Source organism: Neomonachus schauinslandi, chromosome 4, assembly GCF_002201575.2.
Source record: "Neomonachus schauinslandi chromosome 4, ASM220157v2, whole genome shotgun sequence".
NCBI lineage: Eukaryota > Metazoa > Chordata > Mammalia > Carnivora > Phocidae > Neomonachus > Neomonachus schauinslandi.
In genome coordinates, this window is record NC_058406.1 from 40,944,910 (window position 1) to 40,961,104 (window position 16,195).

General features: G+C 52.3%; 1 protein-coding gene across 2 annotated transcripts; it reads right to left on the minus strand.

The window, feature by feature from the left end:
* Positions 1-13,869, minus strand: CC2D1B (coiled-coil and C2 domain containing 1B). Of its 2 annotated transcripts, XM_021684314.2 has the most exons (25): positions 13,753-13,869; positions 12,107-12,190; positions 10,374-10,518; positions 9,285-9,385; positions 8,748-8,906; positions 8,197-8,322; positions 7,864-8,023; positions 7,482-7,663; positions 7,233-7,308; positions 7,015-7,125; positions 6,803-6,933; positions 6,502-6,574; positions 6,165-6,295; positions 5,627-5,744; positions 5,370-5,542; positions 4,841-4,966; positions 4,278-4,336; positions 4,065-4,181; positions 3,615-3,688; positions 3,424-3,482; positions 3,141-3,192; positions 2,638-2,737; positions 2,382-2,472; positions 1,033-1,162; positions 1-770 (listed from the first exon to the last, which is right to left on the minus strand). In XM_021684314.2, the coding sequence occupies exons 2-24, from the start codon at positions 12,167-12,169 to the stop codon at positions 1,034-1,036; spliced, it is 2,556 nt and encodes an 851-aa protein (XP_021539989.1). In that variant the 5' UTR covers positions 12,170-12,190; positions 13,753-13,869; the 3' UTR covers positions 1-770; position 1,033. The 2 variants fall into 2 exon arrangements, with proteins under 2 accessions (XP_021539989.1, XP_021539990.1); XM_021684315.1 differs by lacking the exons at positions 1-770; positions 1,033-1,162; positions 2,382-2,472; positions 2,638-2,737; positions 3,615-3,688 and having other exon boundaries at positions 3,154-3,192.
* Positions 13,870-16,195: the final 2,326 nt, after the last annotated feature.

The following is a 16,195-nucleotide window of genomic DNA, read 5'->3' on the forward strand; positions in this document are numbered from 1 at the left end:
TACTCTGCATATGGAGTGTAAAACCCTTCTAATAAATTAGATCTAGTTTCTTAAATAAAAACGGCTACATAAAATTATTTATATATTCTTTTTTTTTCTTCCAGTTAACAGTCGTTTAGTCTTAGGTGCATGGACCAAACCCAACACAACCTTGCCCTTACTTCCCAGCACACATTCCTGAACGTAGCTTCCCTCCTCCACTGAGCGCTTCCGCAAGCAGGGAGGCTAGTGCAGCAGCAGTGAGGAACCAAGGCACAGGCACAGCTGGGGTAAGCTGAGTTGTGTGGGATAGGCTGCCACGGACCAGGTGGAGTCACGGAACCCTGCCCCCACCTTACGCGGGGGTGGGGGGTCCCGATCACCCTCAAGTTCTCCCATCCCTTAGTTAGATCTTTTAAAGGCACATCCAGAAATGTTGCAACTGGGGCTGGGGTAAGCTACACACAGTTGCTACACAAGGGTTAAGGGGCTGGAAGACTCCATGGCACACAGCAAGGAGGCTATCTTTGCCTCCGCCCAGCGGGAGAGGGAAGCAGTTGAAGGGGAGGGGACTACTGGAATCCAGCCTGCTTTGGTGGAGGCCCAGAGAGGGGCCAGCAACAGGAAAGACCAGGGCTGTGTGGTCATAATGCACATACTTCACGGATCTTTGGTGCTTGTGTAGCAGCATCTTCCTTATGTACAAAGGCTTCTGTAGACAGCAAAGCTGGGAAAAATATGCTCCCGCACACAGTCGCTGGCCTGCTTCCTCTCCCAATACCGACTGTCTCCTGCATGAGGGCACAAAGCATATGTAGTAAGTCTGAACTGCAGTGAATATGCAAAGAGAGTTTAGAAAAGATTTCCTGCAGACAAACTTGAGATCTCCAGTTCTCTTGAGGATCATGAAAAACTCAGCCCAAGCCCTACCCAAGTTTTGCCCCTTGGTTGTCCATACAGACGAGAAAAATCCTAGGTTTTCTCCCCAGATAGGAAGGGAATACTGGAAGAATCTCTGAGGGCAGAAGTTCAAGGACCCAGGCAGCTGCCCACCTTACAGGCCCCTGGGCTCCAGGACCAGCCAGTTCTCAGTGACCATCTGCACATCCTGGCCGCTCAGAGGCTCCCGCAGCCTCACCTTCACCTCGAGCTTGCCCCCAGTGGGCTTCCTTCCGTCCAGGACCTGTGAAGACCACAGAAAGAGAGAGAGAAATGGTAACTGAGAGGGGGCAAGGGCTGGGAGCAGACAGCTCCCTAGGATCATAGGTCAAGAAAGGAAGGAGCTCAAGTGTCCCGCAGCGTCAACACAGGAGTCTCCATTTCATGACAACCCTGCACTCCTGCTTTTTGGTGGTTTTAGGTTAAGTCTTATAAAAAGTAACATGTAAATCCGAACAAGGATCAATGCTCTGAAGGGGAGATGAGAAACCCAGAGCTCTGCCCAGTTTCCCCATGGCAACTCCTGGAAAAAATGCTCTGGCTTCAAGCTACGGCCTGAAAACCACTAGGCCCAAGCCCGTACTTCACAGATGGCCCAGAAAGAAGTGAACAGTAAGGTTACACAGCCACTATGTAGCAAGGCTAGAATTAGAACCCAGGCCAAGAGTTTCTTTGCACCCACTATGCTGCTTCCCTCCTTCGAGGCAGGAGCCTGGCAGCTGGAGCACAAAGCAGTGCTACAGGCTCAAGAAGCCCGCCCACCCGCCTGCAGTGGGGCCAATACGGAGCAGGCCCTGCGTAAGAACGTCTCCCCCAAGACAGGCAGGGAGTGGGGGCAGGCATGTGTAGTGGGAAAAGCCCCAGCCTACAAAGGCATCAGCAAGGATCTGGGCCGAGGCCTGCCAGGGGCACGATACATGCGCTTATGGAACACCCTTCTTGCTGGACCTTTGTTTCCTCACCTGTCAGAGACAAGCTCTCAGAGCCCCTGCCTGTGAAATTCAGTGAGTTCACAGAAGTTTAAGGAGCTGTCCGGAGCCAATTCCTAAGCACAGATCAGCTGCATTCTGGGGGGTCCCCAATCTGGAGCCACTTACCAGCTTCATGCCGGGAGCTTGTTCTACATCATCATGCTGCTAGACCACTGCCCCAACCTGGGAATGTGCCCATGCCAAGTTGACAGCAATGATCAGACCCCTCAAAAGCCCTCTTAATCCACCATCCGTGAGAATTCAGGTGACTCAGAGTGTTGTGGAAAGAGCATCACTGCTTCCTGTCCAGTGATGCTATGGAATCTTCTCAGACACTGTCAATCTTTTCATTTGTGGAATGGGAGTAGCACCTAGTCTACAGCACATTTATGGATGTCTCATAATGAATGGGCACCACAAACCTACAACAGGGACTGCTGTTCAATGAATGTTGGCTCTTACTTGCCAAGTCTTATGGTTTGCCCATCCTACCTCCACAATCTCTCTGATCTCACATTCATTCTCCAGCCGCTCCAGCTTCAGGTGGGCTGTGCCAACCAGCTTGTCACTTCTGAAGAAGGATCTGGGGAACCAAGAATCAGCAGAGGATTGGACCGGGAAGAGCAGGGAAGGTAGAACTGAGCCAGCTGGGCCCACTGCAGGAAAACTGAGGAGCAGCAGGGGCAGAAACAGAAGCTATTCCTTCCTCCCAGCCCATCTTGGCGGTGTTAACTGACCAGGGCCTCACCCTTTGTGGAAGATTTCAAACTTGATTCCTTTGCTTTGGATCACCCTTCTGAAGCCCCGGTGGTTTCGGTTGATGTTTAGTTTGAAGAGCTGATCAAATTCTGCAAGAATGGGAGAAGACAAGAAGTGGCTTGGGCTCCTGAGGAAGTAGAAACCGGCCCACAGCTGGCCTCCCCTATCTCTCTGCCTGCAATTCGGAGTCACTGCCACCAGAGGGCGGTAGAGGTTCTAGGTCCTGGCCTTGGAAGTCCACACAGATAATTTTTGTGCTCTTGACACAGATTCTACCAAAAAGGGAGGGACTTGGATTCAAGTCCCATTTCCACCACCTCCTTGCTATGGGGCCTGAGGCAAGTCCCTCTACCTCTCTGAGCCTCAGTTTCCCCAACTGCCTTACCTCCCAAGTTGAGTTAACCAACTATGATAACAGACCTGAAAGCACTCTGAAAACAAAAGTGCTGCATACATATATCGGAGCAAGCGGGAGGAGAAAGAGGTCCTCACCTGGAGAGTTTGTGTTCTTCACCACAGCTGTTTTGCTTTTTTGAGCCTGGTCCTAAAGCAGTAAGATGGGAAAAGTCAGAATAGCTTGAAAAAAGAGCTCTATAGGGTGAAGAGCTCTAGGCTAAGTCAGTGTTGAGGGATGTGACTGCCCCCTGTAGGGAAGGCACCCAAGGGTCTTCAAACCCCTCCCAGTAGCCAGACCTCCCAGGGAATGCAGAGAAATTGAGCACATCCTGGAATGGAAGATAGGGTTCAGGGGATCCTACCTCTACCTGAACCTCACCGAGTTAGGGTAGTGGAACTCAAACCGCACAAAAGCATCCAAGTCATCAGGAGTCACCCCTGTGAAGGAGAAAGGGGATCCAGGGTCAGAAGGAGGAGCCAGAAGCCCAGTGCCTGGAGCCAGTGCCTCTCTATTGGCCAGGGGTCAAGTGTGTGGGCAAGAGCCTGGAGTAGACGAGGCCCTAGGACTACCTGAAGGGGCCGGGAGGTTCATTCCCCGGACAATGATCAGATGCATTTCTGTGCTGTTGAGTTCTGAGAAGATCCTATAGCCAAGAAGCAAGGAGAAAGAACAAAGTGAAGGCGAATAGTTGGAAAAGTTCCCCTCTTCCAGTGCCTGCTTGCCTGCCTGTCTCGCTGGGAGGTGGTCAGGAGAGTAGGCCCTGGGAAGCAAAGCTTGTCTGGGCGAGCAGCGGCAGAGCTGGTACACAGACCTCAGCCCTACGTGACCCCCAGTCCAGAGTTCCTTCCACAGCCACCGCAGCTCTGAGCTGCTCCCAGGCAGGCAACCACAGCCCACTCCTCCCCAACCCTAATGCCTATGGCAGGGCCAAGCCCAGGAAGCCTCACTAAAAGGGCCTAAGTCGCCAGTGTCTTGTCCTATCCCTGCATGGAGCCACTGTTTCCCTTAGGCTTTGGCACCTCACAGTCTGGAATGTCTTCAACTCAAAGTGATGGCTGGGAGGGTCAAGGCCCTGGGCCTGGGCCAGCTGCAGGATCTCAAGCTGCTTCTTGCGGTCCTGAGCGAGATTCTCAAACCTGACAGGGATGGGTGGGCACATCAGCATGGCAGGGCTCATTTTCTTATTTTCTCCTCCCCACCCAGTAAGCCCCAGCCGCAGGTCTGGCATTTACCTGGTCGTCTCAGCCACATTGCCCTGGTGCATGAACTGCTTGGAGAATAGCAGACACTTCTGAAAATAAGGACCCAGAGTGACTCCAGAGCCCACAGTAGGACTGTCAAGGTTGGCATGTGAGGCCTGACTTCTGAAAGCTCCAACCTTCTTCAGTAGCCTCACCCCTCCTACCCCCAACACATACTCCAAGGCCACTGTTCCCAAGCTCCATCACACTTTTCTGCCTAAGTTTTTGCTGTTTTCTTTCCTGAAGATAGCCATTCCCCAAAATTCACTTAGGTTTTGAGGGAAGAAGAGGAGTTTGCTAACAGAAACACCACTTCAGAAGCAGACTTAAAGACAGCAGTTCGGACAGATATACACATACAGAAATATACACACACATCCATCTCCCTTTGCACTTCTCTCTTGCTCCCATCTTCACAGTACTTTCCCCATGGTCACAACAGCTAAGTAGAAGAGCTGGAATTTGAATCCAGACCTCTTTGACCTGAGCCCCACACCTTTCCCTGAAGGGCCTGTGGGCACAGAAAGGGGAAAACAGAGAAGCAGTCCACTGACCTCATGTTGCTCCAGAAGCATTTTTTGTAGCTGGGCATACACCTCCTCAGCCTTCTGGGAGAGTCGCAGGTCCTCATGGTGAATGAGGATGAAGTCACCCTCCTCATCTGTCAAGGGTGAAGGCACCTGCCCGGGTCACAAGGCCCCTCAGGGGCCCCAAGAGTCAGATTATTCCTCTACTGAGCCTAACAAATGCAGAATCCAAACTAAATGTTTCTCCAGTGTCTGCTAACCTCCAGTGATGGGAACTCACTGCCTCCCGTTCTATCCCAGGCTGCCGCAATGCTCTGCTTTCCACTAGCCTTGCCCTGCCTTGTCATCTCTGACCACAAGCAGCCCACCTGGCCTTCCCTGGCCTCTCTTGGGGCCATGGGGTAGAGTGGTGTAAGGAACAAGCTCTTTCCCAGGTGTCACCCTATCCTAGCTGCATCCCATCCCCTCCAAGCAGCTGCTTTGTCCCCAGCCCTGCCCAGCCTGCCAATGCCGCCTCTGCCTGAGAAGTCCTGCTGCTCAACGAGGTGAGACTCACCTTGGAGAGATCCACAGGTCGGCCAGCTCGCACCTGGGTGATCTGAGCCTCAAGGCATTTGGCCACCCGCAGATGGGCTTTGGCCTGCTCCAGGTCCTGGCCACGCTTGGCCTGCAGGGCTGCCCGCTGGTACTGCAGTTTCCGTGCCTCTAGCAATACCAGCTGCTCCCGTGCTGAAGGACGAGGGACAATGGTTAGAGCCAGGCCTGGCCCTCACTGGATCCTTCACTCCTCCATCTCTCTTCTCCCCAGCTCACCAGAGGGGCTCAGCGACTCCTTAGAGCTCGAGGCCTTGGATTCAGGCAGGGCCCGGAACGAAGGGACCACAGGTTTCGCTGGCTTCTTGGCCACTGGGGCCTGGACTGGAGGCTCATCCTGTAGGTGCCCAGGAAGCTGTCACAGGGGATCTGTTCCCCACTTGGGCTGGGGCAGCTCCCAGACCTGGGCTCTCTTCCTAATGCTGCACTAACTTGCACTAACTAACCAAATGAATGGTTTCCCCTCATGGGCCCTAGAGAATCGCAGAGCTGGAAGCAGCCTCAAAACCTTCCCAGTAGGAAACAGCAGGGTAATGGGAACTGAACCTGGGCCCTGGAGTTAGAAAGACGCTGGTTTGTATCTAGCTCTGCTAACTCCTAGTTGGGTGCACTCGGCCAAGTTTTTTCTCAGTGTAACAGAAGAAAGCATACCTACCTTGCCGGACTTGTTAGTATGGCCAACAACAGGGTCTGGGTTTATCCCTCATCTGCTATTTCCCCCCCACCAACCCCTGGAGTCTCAGGCCCGCAGCCAAACCTCATCCTCATTTTCCTCTGCCGGGGCTGTCTCCTCCACGGAAGCCAGTTTCTGGGCAGCTGCTAGAGTAGCTGCCACTGCATCCTCCTCAGTGCCCGTAGTGGGCTCCAGGCCGGGAATGGGGGGGAATCCTGTGGAAGACAGACACAGCTGGCAGAGGGGCAGGACAGCCTTGGGGAAGCACTAGACTGCTGTGAGCCTTAGCTGGGTCTTCCTGGCCATGGCTAGGATGGATGGGTCCCATAGAGTAGAGGCAGATACGTGAGAAAACATTTCCCCCTCCTCCTTTCTTGCTCAGAGACCTCCTCATAAAGCCCCTAGGCCAAGCCCCACTCACCTGGAGGAACAGGCAACTCAGCAAAGTCAACTCTCCGTCCTGCCCGGTGTGCTCGAATGGCATCTTGGTATTGCTGCAAGGGATGGAAGGGGCTTACCGGTGGGCAGCGGTCTGCAGGCCCCACACAGGGGGAGGAAGACTGAAAGCAGCCCCAAAGGGAAAAAGAGCCCCGGAGGCAGCAGGAACTCCAGAAACAGAGACAGAGAGAGGGAGACTCAAAGACCAAGGCTCGCTGCAGCAACAGAGCAGCCGGCCAGGGAGACAGGCTGACACGGGGCAGGGGTGGTAGCTGCGGGCCCACCTTGGCAATGCGCTCATGCATCCGTGCCTTGCGCTCGTTCCCACTGCCCCGGGCCTGGATGCCTGCCTCACGGTACTTGTTCAGTCTCTGCTGCAGGGCATCCAGCACCGTCTGTGGCTCAGCAGGGACCACTTGAAAGAAGAAAAGAGATGGCATCAGTTCTGCTGCCTCTCCCCAGGTCCCCACGCCATGGTCCCACTATGCCATCCTACCTGGGGCTGCCGGAGTGTCGGAGGCCATCAATGGCTGCACTCGTTCCACTGCTGGGGGTACAACTGAGGGTGCTGTGAGAGCCTCGGAAGCCTTTGGAAGGGGCTTCAGATCTGGGGACCCAGAGAAGAGGTGGAGGTGGAGGTGCTTGGCCAGTCCCGGCCCTGAAACTCCCCAATCCCAGCGTGAGCAGGCCCCACCCCACCGTCCCCATACTGACCCTCCAGTGCCGGGGGCATGGCACTCAGGTCCACAGGCTGCCCCTTCTCCAGGGCCTCCAGGACTGCACCAAACCTCTACAGTAGGAAAAGCAGGTGTGGGCATAAGCCAGAGAACCCCTGCGCTGAAAAACACCCCCCTCAGACCAGTCTCACTCAAGCTCAGTCTACATGTGTGACCTTGAGCAGGTCACTGCCCCTATCTGTGAAACAAGGGATTGGACACAGGGTCTCTGAGTCAGATGTCATACCTTCCCAATCCTCATGAGCTCTCGGGCATGGTCTAGGTCTCCAGCCCGCTTGGCATTCAGGGCAGCCAATTTGTACTCTCTCTGTCGAGCCGACAACAGGGCCTGTGGGTCTGGGTTTGAATCGGGTGTGGCAGAAATGCTAGGACTGCCCAAGAGGCTTGTCTCTGGCTGGGAGGGCTTGTCTATTAAGAAACAAAAAGCCCGCAGAAGGGGCAAGAGGGTCAAAGCAGATGGTGCACACCTTGGGTTCCCAGTGCCTACAGGTCTGGTTGGCCTGAGGACCTTTCAGGGCAGGTGCAACAGACAGTGTGGCAGGATGGGGAGGCAGGCCATGGGCTCGGACTTTGCAGACGAGAACAGGACGTGGAATGTCTCCAGATACCTGACTCCATGGTGAAGGGAGCCGGGGCATCTGCCTCAGGGTTCCTGTCAGTTGTTTCCTGGGGGGCCGGCTGTCTCTTGCCCAAGGCCACTGGAGGTGGGATCTCATCCTCACTGATCTTCCTGCCTTTCCTCACAGCAGCCAGCTGAGCCTCCAGAGTCTGAGGGAGAGAACCAGAAGCCCAGCCCCCATCTCAGCCTGAACCCTACTTGAAGACAGGACAGGAATCCTTCACCTTCACAAGGCTAGTGGGGAAGCCTCCCCTCGTGCTGCTTTACCCACTGCCCTCAACCCCACTCCTCCCAGCCCTCTCTCTGGCTAGGCCTAACCCACCTTCAGGCCACGCTCACAGCGCCTGGCTTTGGCTGCTTCACCTGCCTCCTTGGCACTGGCTGCAGCCTCCCGGTAGTTGTGGATCCGATCCTCCAGTAGAGCCTGCAGCCCCCGAGGCCCTCCAGCCTGTAGATACTTCAGCTCAGGGCATGGCCACTCCAGGGCCAGCTAGGCCCTTGCTGCTCCCTCCCTGCAAGGAAGCTGCCCCAGAAAATGGAGCTCTTGGGTTCAAGGAGAAGGAAGAGCCTAAAAGCCTCAAGGTGGGAGGCAAAGACTCACTGGACAGGCCAGAGGCCATGTCAGAGGAAAACACAGAGGCCTAGACAATCTGTGGAGGCCAGGAAATGGCTGTAGGGGGGGGTCTGGGAGAACAGAGAGGCCTTTGAGGCTGGCCAGCCACCAAGCAGTTTCTCATGCTCTGTCTCTGCTTGGGGCAGCTGCGGGAGGAGGACCCTGGAAAGGGTTACTGCAGCCTTCCTATGCAAGCCATGCTACATGCATGTCACACACAGACACGTAGGGGAGGTGCACAGGATCCCTCCAGAACCTACCTGAGCTGCTGGGACTGAAGCTGTTAGTAGAGCTGTCTGCCCTGGAGCTTCAATGTTTTCCTGTCCCTTCTCCTCTTCAGAGCCACCTGGGTTAGCTGTCTTATCACCGTCCAGGGGCCCAGCCTCCTCATCTGCACCCAGGACCTCCTGCAGCTCAGTCTGGGGAGATACAAGTCTCAGGAGCTTGGGAACCTCAGGGCCATACCCATGACAGTGTATGAGAATAAAGGACCCTCTCCGCCAGCAGTATTACCCAGCATCAGTCACTGTGCCTACCACTGTGTCCTCTAAACCAAAACACTCCTTTAATCTGACCAAGAAGAGCCTTCAAAACAGTAAAGACTCCAAATTTGAAAATCTCTGCATGCATAGCTCAGACCAGCCATCAAAAGAGACTAGTCTCACACTGTAGTTAGGAAAATGGGCCCAAGAAGGGCCAGGCACTCACTCAACCTCAGAAGACACACAGAGACAAACCCCAGGCCTCCTGCACAGGCTTGATCACAGAGCCCTCAGACACCAGCGTGGCAGACGCACCAGCAAGTCTGCATCCTCCTCCAGCCCTTCCTCCTCCTCTTCCTCCACATCCCGCATACAGTCTGCAGCCAACTTCTCGATGTGGGCCATAGGCAGGGGGGCTGAGGGAAGAGGGTCACAGAGGGTCAGGGCAGTCAGAAAAGGTTCATGAGGAGGGTCTTCAATCCACTGTGCCAGCAAGACACACCCAGATAGAATCCTTCTTCCCTTCCACAGCCAAAGTCCCACCTGGAAAATTCCTGCTCTTCCTTTATGACCCAGCTCAAAAGACCCTCAGCTGGGAAAGCTTCCTGGGAATTCGCCCTTCTTGGCATTTTTATTGTTATAGTTGTTCACAGACATGTCCATCCATTCCCCCAACTGCACATTTGACATATGTAAAGATTTTTAACGTCCACTGAAGCTTCACAATCATTTTGCAAGATAGGTAATATTATTCCCTTTTTATACGAGTGAACTGTTAATTTTCCTCACATTGCAATCCTAGTATGTGGCAGAGCCCAGATTCAAACCCAGGCCCCAACCTAACTCGAAAGAGGGACTGGACTGAGAGAAGTAAGGGCCGTGGGTCTCCCAGACCAGTGCTGGACGCCCTTTCCAGGTCCTCCCATCGTCCTCATCTCAGGGGCACATGGGATGGGGGGTTGTTCTCCCTAAAAGAAAGGTTTAGACCCTCAGACCCTCCCAGGCTCAGGTCTCTGTCCTCTTCCAGGCTGGGGAGGGAGATTCCACTTATTCATTCAACACAATTTCTGTACACTTACTGTGTGCTCAGTGCAGTCTGTGCTGAGCTCCTCGACTATACTGGGCCCTGGCTACGGCTAAGATAGAGGTGAGTCAGTCTGAGAATCAGACTGCTGACTGTCCATAATGGGGAGAGGGACAGTCAGAGAAGGAGTGAGCTTCCCATCACACAGGTGTATGTGCAGGGCAAGACAGCCTCTTGGTGGGAGGGCTGCAGAAGGATGGATATCCGAAGGACCAGGTGATCTAACTGGCTCCTCCCAGCCGTGAGGAAAGAACCCTCTCTACCACCCGCCTGAACCCTTCTGGTCCCAGCAATGAGTCAGCCTAGTGCCACAAACTCACCCTGCCCCTTGGGTGTTGGCTTCCTGCCTGCAGCCCCTGCTTCCCCAGTGAGGGCCAGCAGTTCAGCCTCCAGGTCTCCGTCATCTTCAGTCTCCTCCATCCCCAGCAGCATGTCCTCAGGGCTGAACTCCACAAAGAGCCCCAGCTGAGAGCAGAGAAGGGTTCTTAGGAACCACACAATGAGGACCAGTCCCAGAGCCAATCTTAGGCGGTCAGTGGCTCCTTCACTATGTGTGAGGCCCAGTGTGCAGACAGGGAAACTGAGGCTTGCAACATTAGCCTGTGGGACAATTATCTCCCTAGTGACTGTGAAGAACCCAGTAAGACTGCATTACCGTTATTACTCACAGCATAAGAGCACCAGCTATCAGGCTCTGTACTTAGCATTCTACATGACTATCTTCGTTAAGTCTCACAATCCTGAGACATAGGTCCTATTTTTATTTTATTTTATTTTATTTTAAATTGTGGTAAAACACATGTAACGGGTGTCTGGCTGGCTCAGCTGGAAGAGCTTGTGACTCTTAATCTTGGGGTCGTGAGTTCGAGCCCCACACTGGATGTAGGGATTACTTAAAAATAAATAGACTTTGAGGGACGCCTGGGAGGATCAGCCCGTTAAGCATCTGCCTTCGGCTCAGGTCGTGGTCCCAAGGTCCTGGGATCGAGCCCCACATCAGGCTCCCTGCTCAGTGGGGGGTCTGCTTCTCCTTCTCCCTCTGCAACACCCGCCCCCCCCCCCTCCGCTTATGCTCTCTCTCAAATGAATAAGTAAAATCTTAAAAAAATAAAAACACATGTAACATAAAAATTACCACCTTAACCATTTTTTAAAAGTAAGCTCTATGTCCAATATGGGGCTTGAACTGCAAGAGCTGCATGCTCTACCGAATGAGCCAGCCAGGCGCCCCTCGACTTAACCATTTTTAAGTGTACAGTTCAGTGGCATTAAGTACATTCACCCTGTTGTGCTACCACCGCCACCATCCACCCGCAGAGCTCTTTTCATCTTATTCAACAACCCCCCCCCCCCCCTCCGTCAACCAACATTCTACTTTCTGTCTCTACGAATTTGACTACTCTAGGAAAAGGTAGCCCTATTTCCATCTCCGTGCTCACATGAAACTGAAACAGGCTTGTAAGTGCCAGAGCTAGAATTTAAAATAAAGGTCTTGTGATTTCAGTCTATGCTCTTTATCCCACAACCTCCCTTACCCACCTCTTTTAAGACAATAAAAATGGACTAAGAAGTTTCAGAACTTGGGCCCAGAAGAAGTAAAGGGAACAGATTAGAGGACAGACTTCTCAGTCTCCCACCCGGGCCACAGCCCTGTGCTCCTAAGCGGTAAAACTCTTCCAGTGGCCACAGTTCTCAAGCCCGGGCATCCTTGGCTGGCAAGCAAAATCATGGCCCTAAAAGAGAAACCCATGACAGTGACGACACCCCATGAGAACACCCTAAATTTGGTGGCTCCTGAACCCTCCAGACCACTCATATGGAGATGGCCATGGCAGGAGGATGCCTGGGTTGGAACACAACAGAGTTCAGGCCTCATCTCACACATGTGGGTAGCAGGGACTAGTCCGAGGGTCTCTAACAGCTCTGCCAACTCCAGGAGGAACTGCTCAAAGTCTCCAGACTAATGGGGAAACTAAACAGGTGACCCTGTTTGCCCAAGCCGTCTAGAGACCCCCTCAGACTGGCCCAGGAGTGAAGGGGGCTATATCCATACCTGCTTTGCAGCTGCCACACCCTGGCCACTGGCCTGAGGTTTCCGAGGTCTTGGCCCTGGCATCTTGACAGCCTAGATACCTGTCTGCTGGGGAGGGAAAGAGACTCAGACTGGAGCAGCCTACAGAGCCCCACCCCCAATAGTGCTGCCTGTGGTAGGGTGTGGTTAGTAAACTCCCAAACCAGAGGAAAAAAACAACCTTTAACACCAAAGGATGAAATACTGTCTCTGGAATCATAGCAAGCAACATGGGCCATGGAAGGGATGGGGCCCACCTGTTAATGGGTTTAAGTGGAGAGTGTGGACACACAGTTAAGAACTTACTGAACTGACTGACCAATTTGGATTAAACCCAAGAGGCTGAGTGAGGGGGAGGGGCATAGGAAGGTGGATTCAGGGACCAGGTGGGTGCAAGACTGGATAGGATTCAGAAAGGCTCTAAACCTGTGTTGTCAAACATGGTAGCCATATGTGACGATTTAACTTTAAACTGAAATCTAAAATCCAGTTCCTCAACTAGTGGCTACCACTGGCCCGCTGAACATTTTCATCACCACACAAAGTCCTACTGGCCCGTTCTGCTCCAGAGAAATCTGAGTCAGCATTCTGATTCAAAGATCTCACAACCTTTCACAGGACCTACTACGTGAAAGAACCTGTGCCGGGCACTGCAAAAGCAGGAAATGAATGTGACATGGTCTCAGCCCTCAAAGAGCATACACGGTGGAGGCAGCCTCGGCAATGGACAAAAACCACACAGGGCTGTTCCAGGGGCCCTGGATTCCCAGGAGCGGCCACTTATCCAGCACAGAAAGAAAAGGCTTCGTGGAGAAAGTGATGCTTGTGCTGAGTCATGAAAAAGTTGGGGGTAAGGAAGGGGTACGGAATTTCAGAGGGAACACCTGATAATGGTTCCGAGGTGAGAAACAGCTTGATCTGCACAAGCTAAAGACGTGGGATTACTGGGGCATAAAGTGTGAGACAAGAAATAGTACAAGAGAAGCTGAAAATCTGTACAGGTGGCAAAACGGAAAATCCTTTAAGCCTAAAGGACTCTGGGCACGGTCCTGAGGGCACAGGACGTGACGGGACCAGGTCGGAGATTCAGAAACCTCCCTCCGGCTGCAGAGGGCAAGAGGTAGGAGAGTGGGGGCTCGAAGCCTTCTCGGTACCGAGCATCTCGCAACGGTCCCCGCGAAGTGGTGAGCGGAGGGGAGCGCGGGGGTGGCGTCGGGGATGGAGAGAAACAGATGGATTCCCCACTGAGAGGGGTAAAATCAACAGGGCTCCGAGGTTAACTGGCTGTGGGCGCACGGGAGGGGGCGCTCAGGGTGACTCCAGCCGGCAGAGTTCGCTGACTTAGATGAATGGCCGGCCGTCACCTGAGCCGGGGGCTCGGAATGAGCGGACACCGGGAAGAGACAAGGTCAGTCAGGCCGAGTCTGCGGCTCCGGGGCATCGGACTGGGAGCGTCGGTGCTGGGCCCGGACTCGGGAGAGAAGAGGACAGCGGGAGGGCGCAGGGGAGGCGAAGCCGAGGGACCCCACTCCCGCGCGGCAGGACGCGCAGCCTTGCCCTGCCCCAGCGCCTCCATCTCCCCCGCAGCCCTGTATTTCCCCTCGCCGGGGGGTGGGTACGCTGCATACCTCACGCCGGATCCGAAACCAGCCTGGGCCTGATCGCGCCCGGCACCGCCCAGCGCGCCCGCGGCCCCCGGGCGGCAGCGGCGGCGGCGGCTGCGGCCGTGACAGGAAGCGACCCTGCGGGAGACTGCTCGCGCCCCAACACGTGACTCTACGGCCTGTAAGACGCACATTACGCATGCGCAAAGCGAGGTGGGCGTGGCGTCCCAACAGGTGACTCTAAGGGTGAGGTTTTCAGCGCGCAGGCGCCTTTGGGCAGGTAGCGCGACGCTCGCGGAGAGGGTAGTTGGGCGGTTTGGGGGTGTGCCGCTGCTGGCGCAAATGCAGTAGGTGCGTCCCCTGCCCCTGCATTTACAACCAACCCGCCAAGCTTCCTCCCGTAATCCCAGTACGATACCCCTGGGCTCACACTCGCCCCGCCCCATCGGCGTGGGGGCGGGCCTGGAGTAGGCTCTGCCCCAGAGGAAGGGCTTACCTGCTTTCCCCCTTCATCGAGATTTTCTTTGTAATTGAGTCTAGAGAAATGAGAGTGGGGCTCACCATTTCTTTCTTATTCATTCAGCAGCTGAATGTATCTTTTCTAGTCAGAAGGCGGGTTGAATACCTAAGACAGGCACTGTTCATGGCACCTCTTCATGAAGTCACTTCAGACAGTTTAACACGAAGAGATTAGAAGGATGAAATGGCGGGTGGAGGGGCGGTACAGAGAATCTTCACCTGAAACAAACCCAGCAACGCACTCCCTAAACTTTTAAATTATTCTTTTGCGGTTTGTAGTTAGCAGTTTCAAAAATCTTCCAGTTTTCTTGGACAAAAACTTTTTGATCTTACTCCTTTGGGTCATTTTCCAAAGAGGCCGTCTTTAACCTTTTGCAATTGAAGATTTGCTCTTATATTTCTTCTCATTAATACGTTTTATGAAATATTTAATATATACAGAGAGATATACAGTATCTCATATTTGCTTGAATGCAAGCAAACAGACATTTTCTGTTTGTTATCCAAGTTATCTTTGGTGTTTAGGGCATTGCATGGTACATGGTAGGTACTCAATAAATACTTCCTATTTTTTGTGTGAAGGGACATAAATACATGGGTATCTACCACAAATTTAAGAAAAAAACCAGTACAATACAGTTGAAGCCACCCTGTGCCTCTCATGTTGCAACCCTTTCCCCAAAGAGGTATCTACTCTCCTGAATTTGGTGTTTTGTTTTAAGATTTTACTTATTTGTTTGACAGAGACAGCAAGAGAGGGAACACAAGCAAGGCGAGTGGGAGAGGGAGAAGCAGGCTTCCCGCCGAGCAGGACCTGGGATCATGACCTGAGCTGAAGGTGGACGCTTAACGCCTGAGCCACCCAGGTGCCCTGAATTTGGTGTTTTATTTCTGCTATGTATGTATAGATCCTTAAGCAATCTACAGCATTTTTTTTTGGCAAGCTTTAACGTTGTATCATTGGTATCAGTACATCTATTCTTCAACTTCTTTTTCAACTCTATTTGTAAGCTTCGTTTACATCAATACTATAGCTATTTTTCACTTCTCTGTGGTATTTCAAAGTATGAAAATAATTCACTTTCCCAAAGGCTTGCCATTATAGTGCTATGAACATTCTTGTACACAACCCCTGGGGTACAATGTGTTTCTCTAGGGTATATACCTAGGAGTGGGATTGCTGTCTCATAGGGTTTCTGCATTTTCCAGATTAAATATTACCAAATCATCTCCAAAGTAGTTTGTTTACATTCCTATCAGTGGGGCATTTGGGTTCCAGTTGTTCCCTATGGTCCTAGAAAGGTTTTCTAATACAGTGAAAGGGGTTTGACTTGCAGGCCTCATTTACTATGTTTCCATTTTGTTGGTCATTTCATGTGTCTTATTCTGTAGATGACTTATTCACTCATTTTTCCTTTTTATTAATTGAATAATTCTTTACTCTGATACTGATCATCCATTATATGCAGTTATATATATTTTTCTGAATTATTTGCAGATGTTCTATTTCACTCATAAGTATTTCAAGAACGACATTCTCCTATATAACCACAATAACTGACCATTTACAAAGTTTAGCATTTACATAAAACTTACATATTTAGTCCCTAATAATGTTAATAATTTTTGTATCTCTAAGTCCACGACCCAGTCAAGATTCACACAGTGCATTTAGCTATTTAGGTCTGTTTCTCTATTCTCCTTTAGTTTAGAAGAGTTCCTCCCTGGTTTTTTGGGCTTTTATGATACCGATGTTTTTGAAGAGGAACAGTTGCTTTGCATAATTTTATCTGATAATTTTCTCATCAGTAAATTCGGGTCAAACATTTCTGGCAGGACTATTACACAGGTGATGTGTTTTTCTCAGTGCCCGACATAAGGGGGCTTTGAATGTCAGTTCCATTGTTGGTTGGAAATATAAATATGAGAATTGCAGTCACACAAAAAC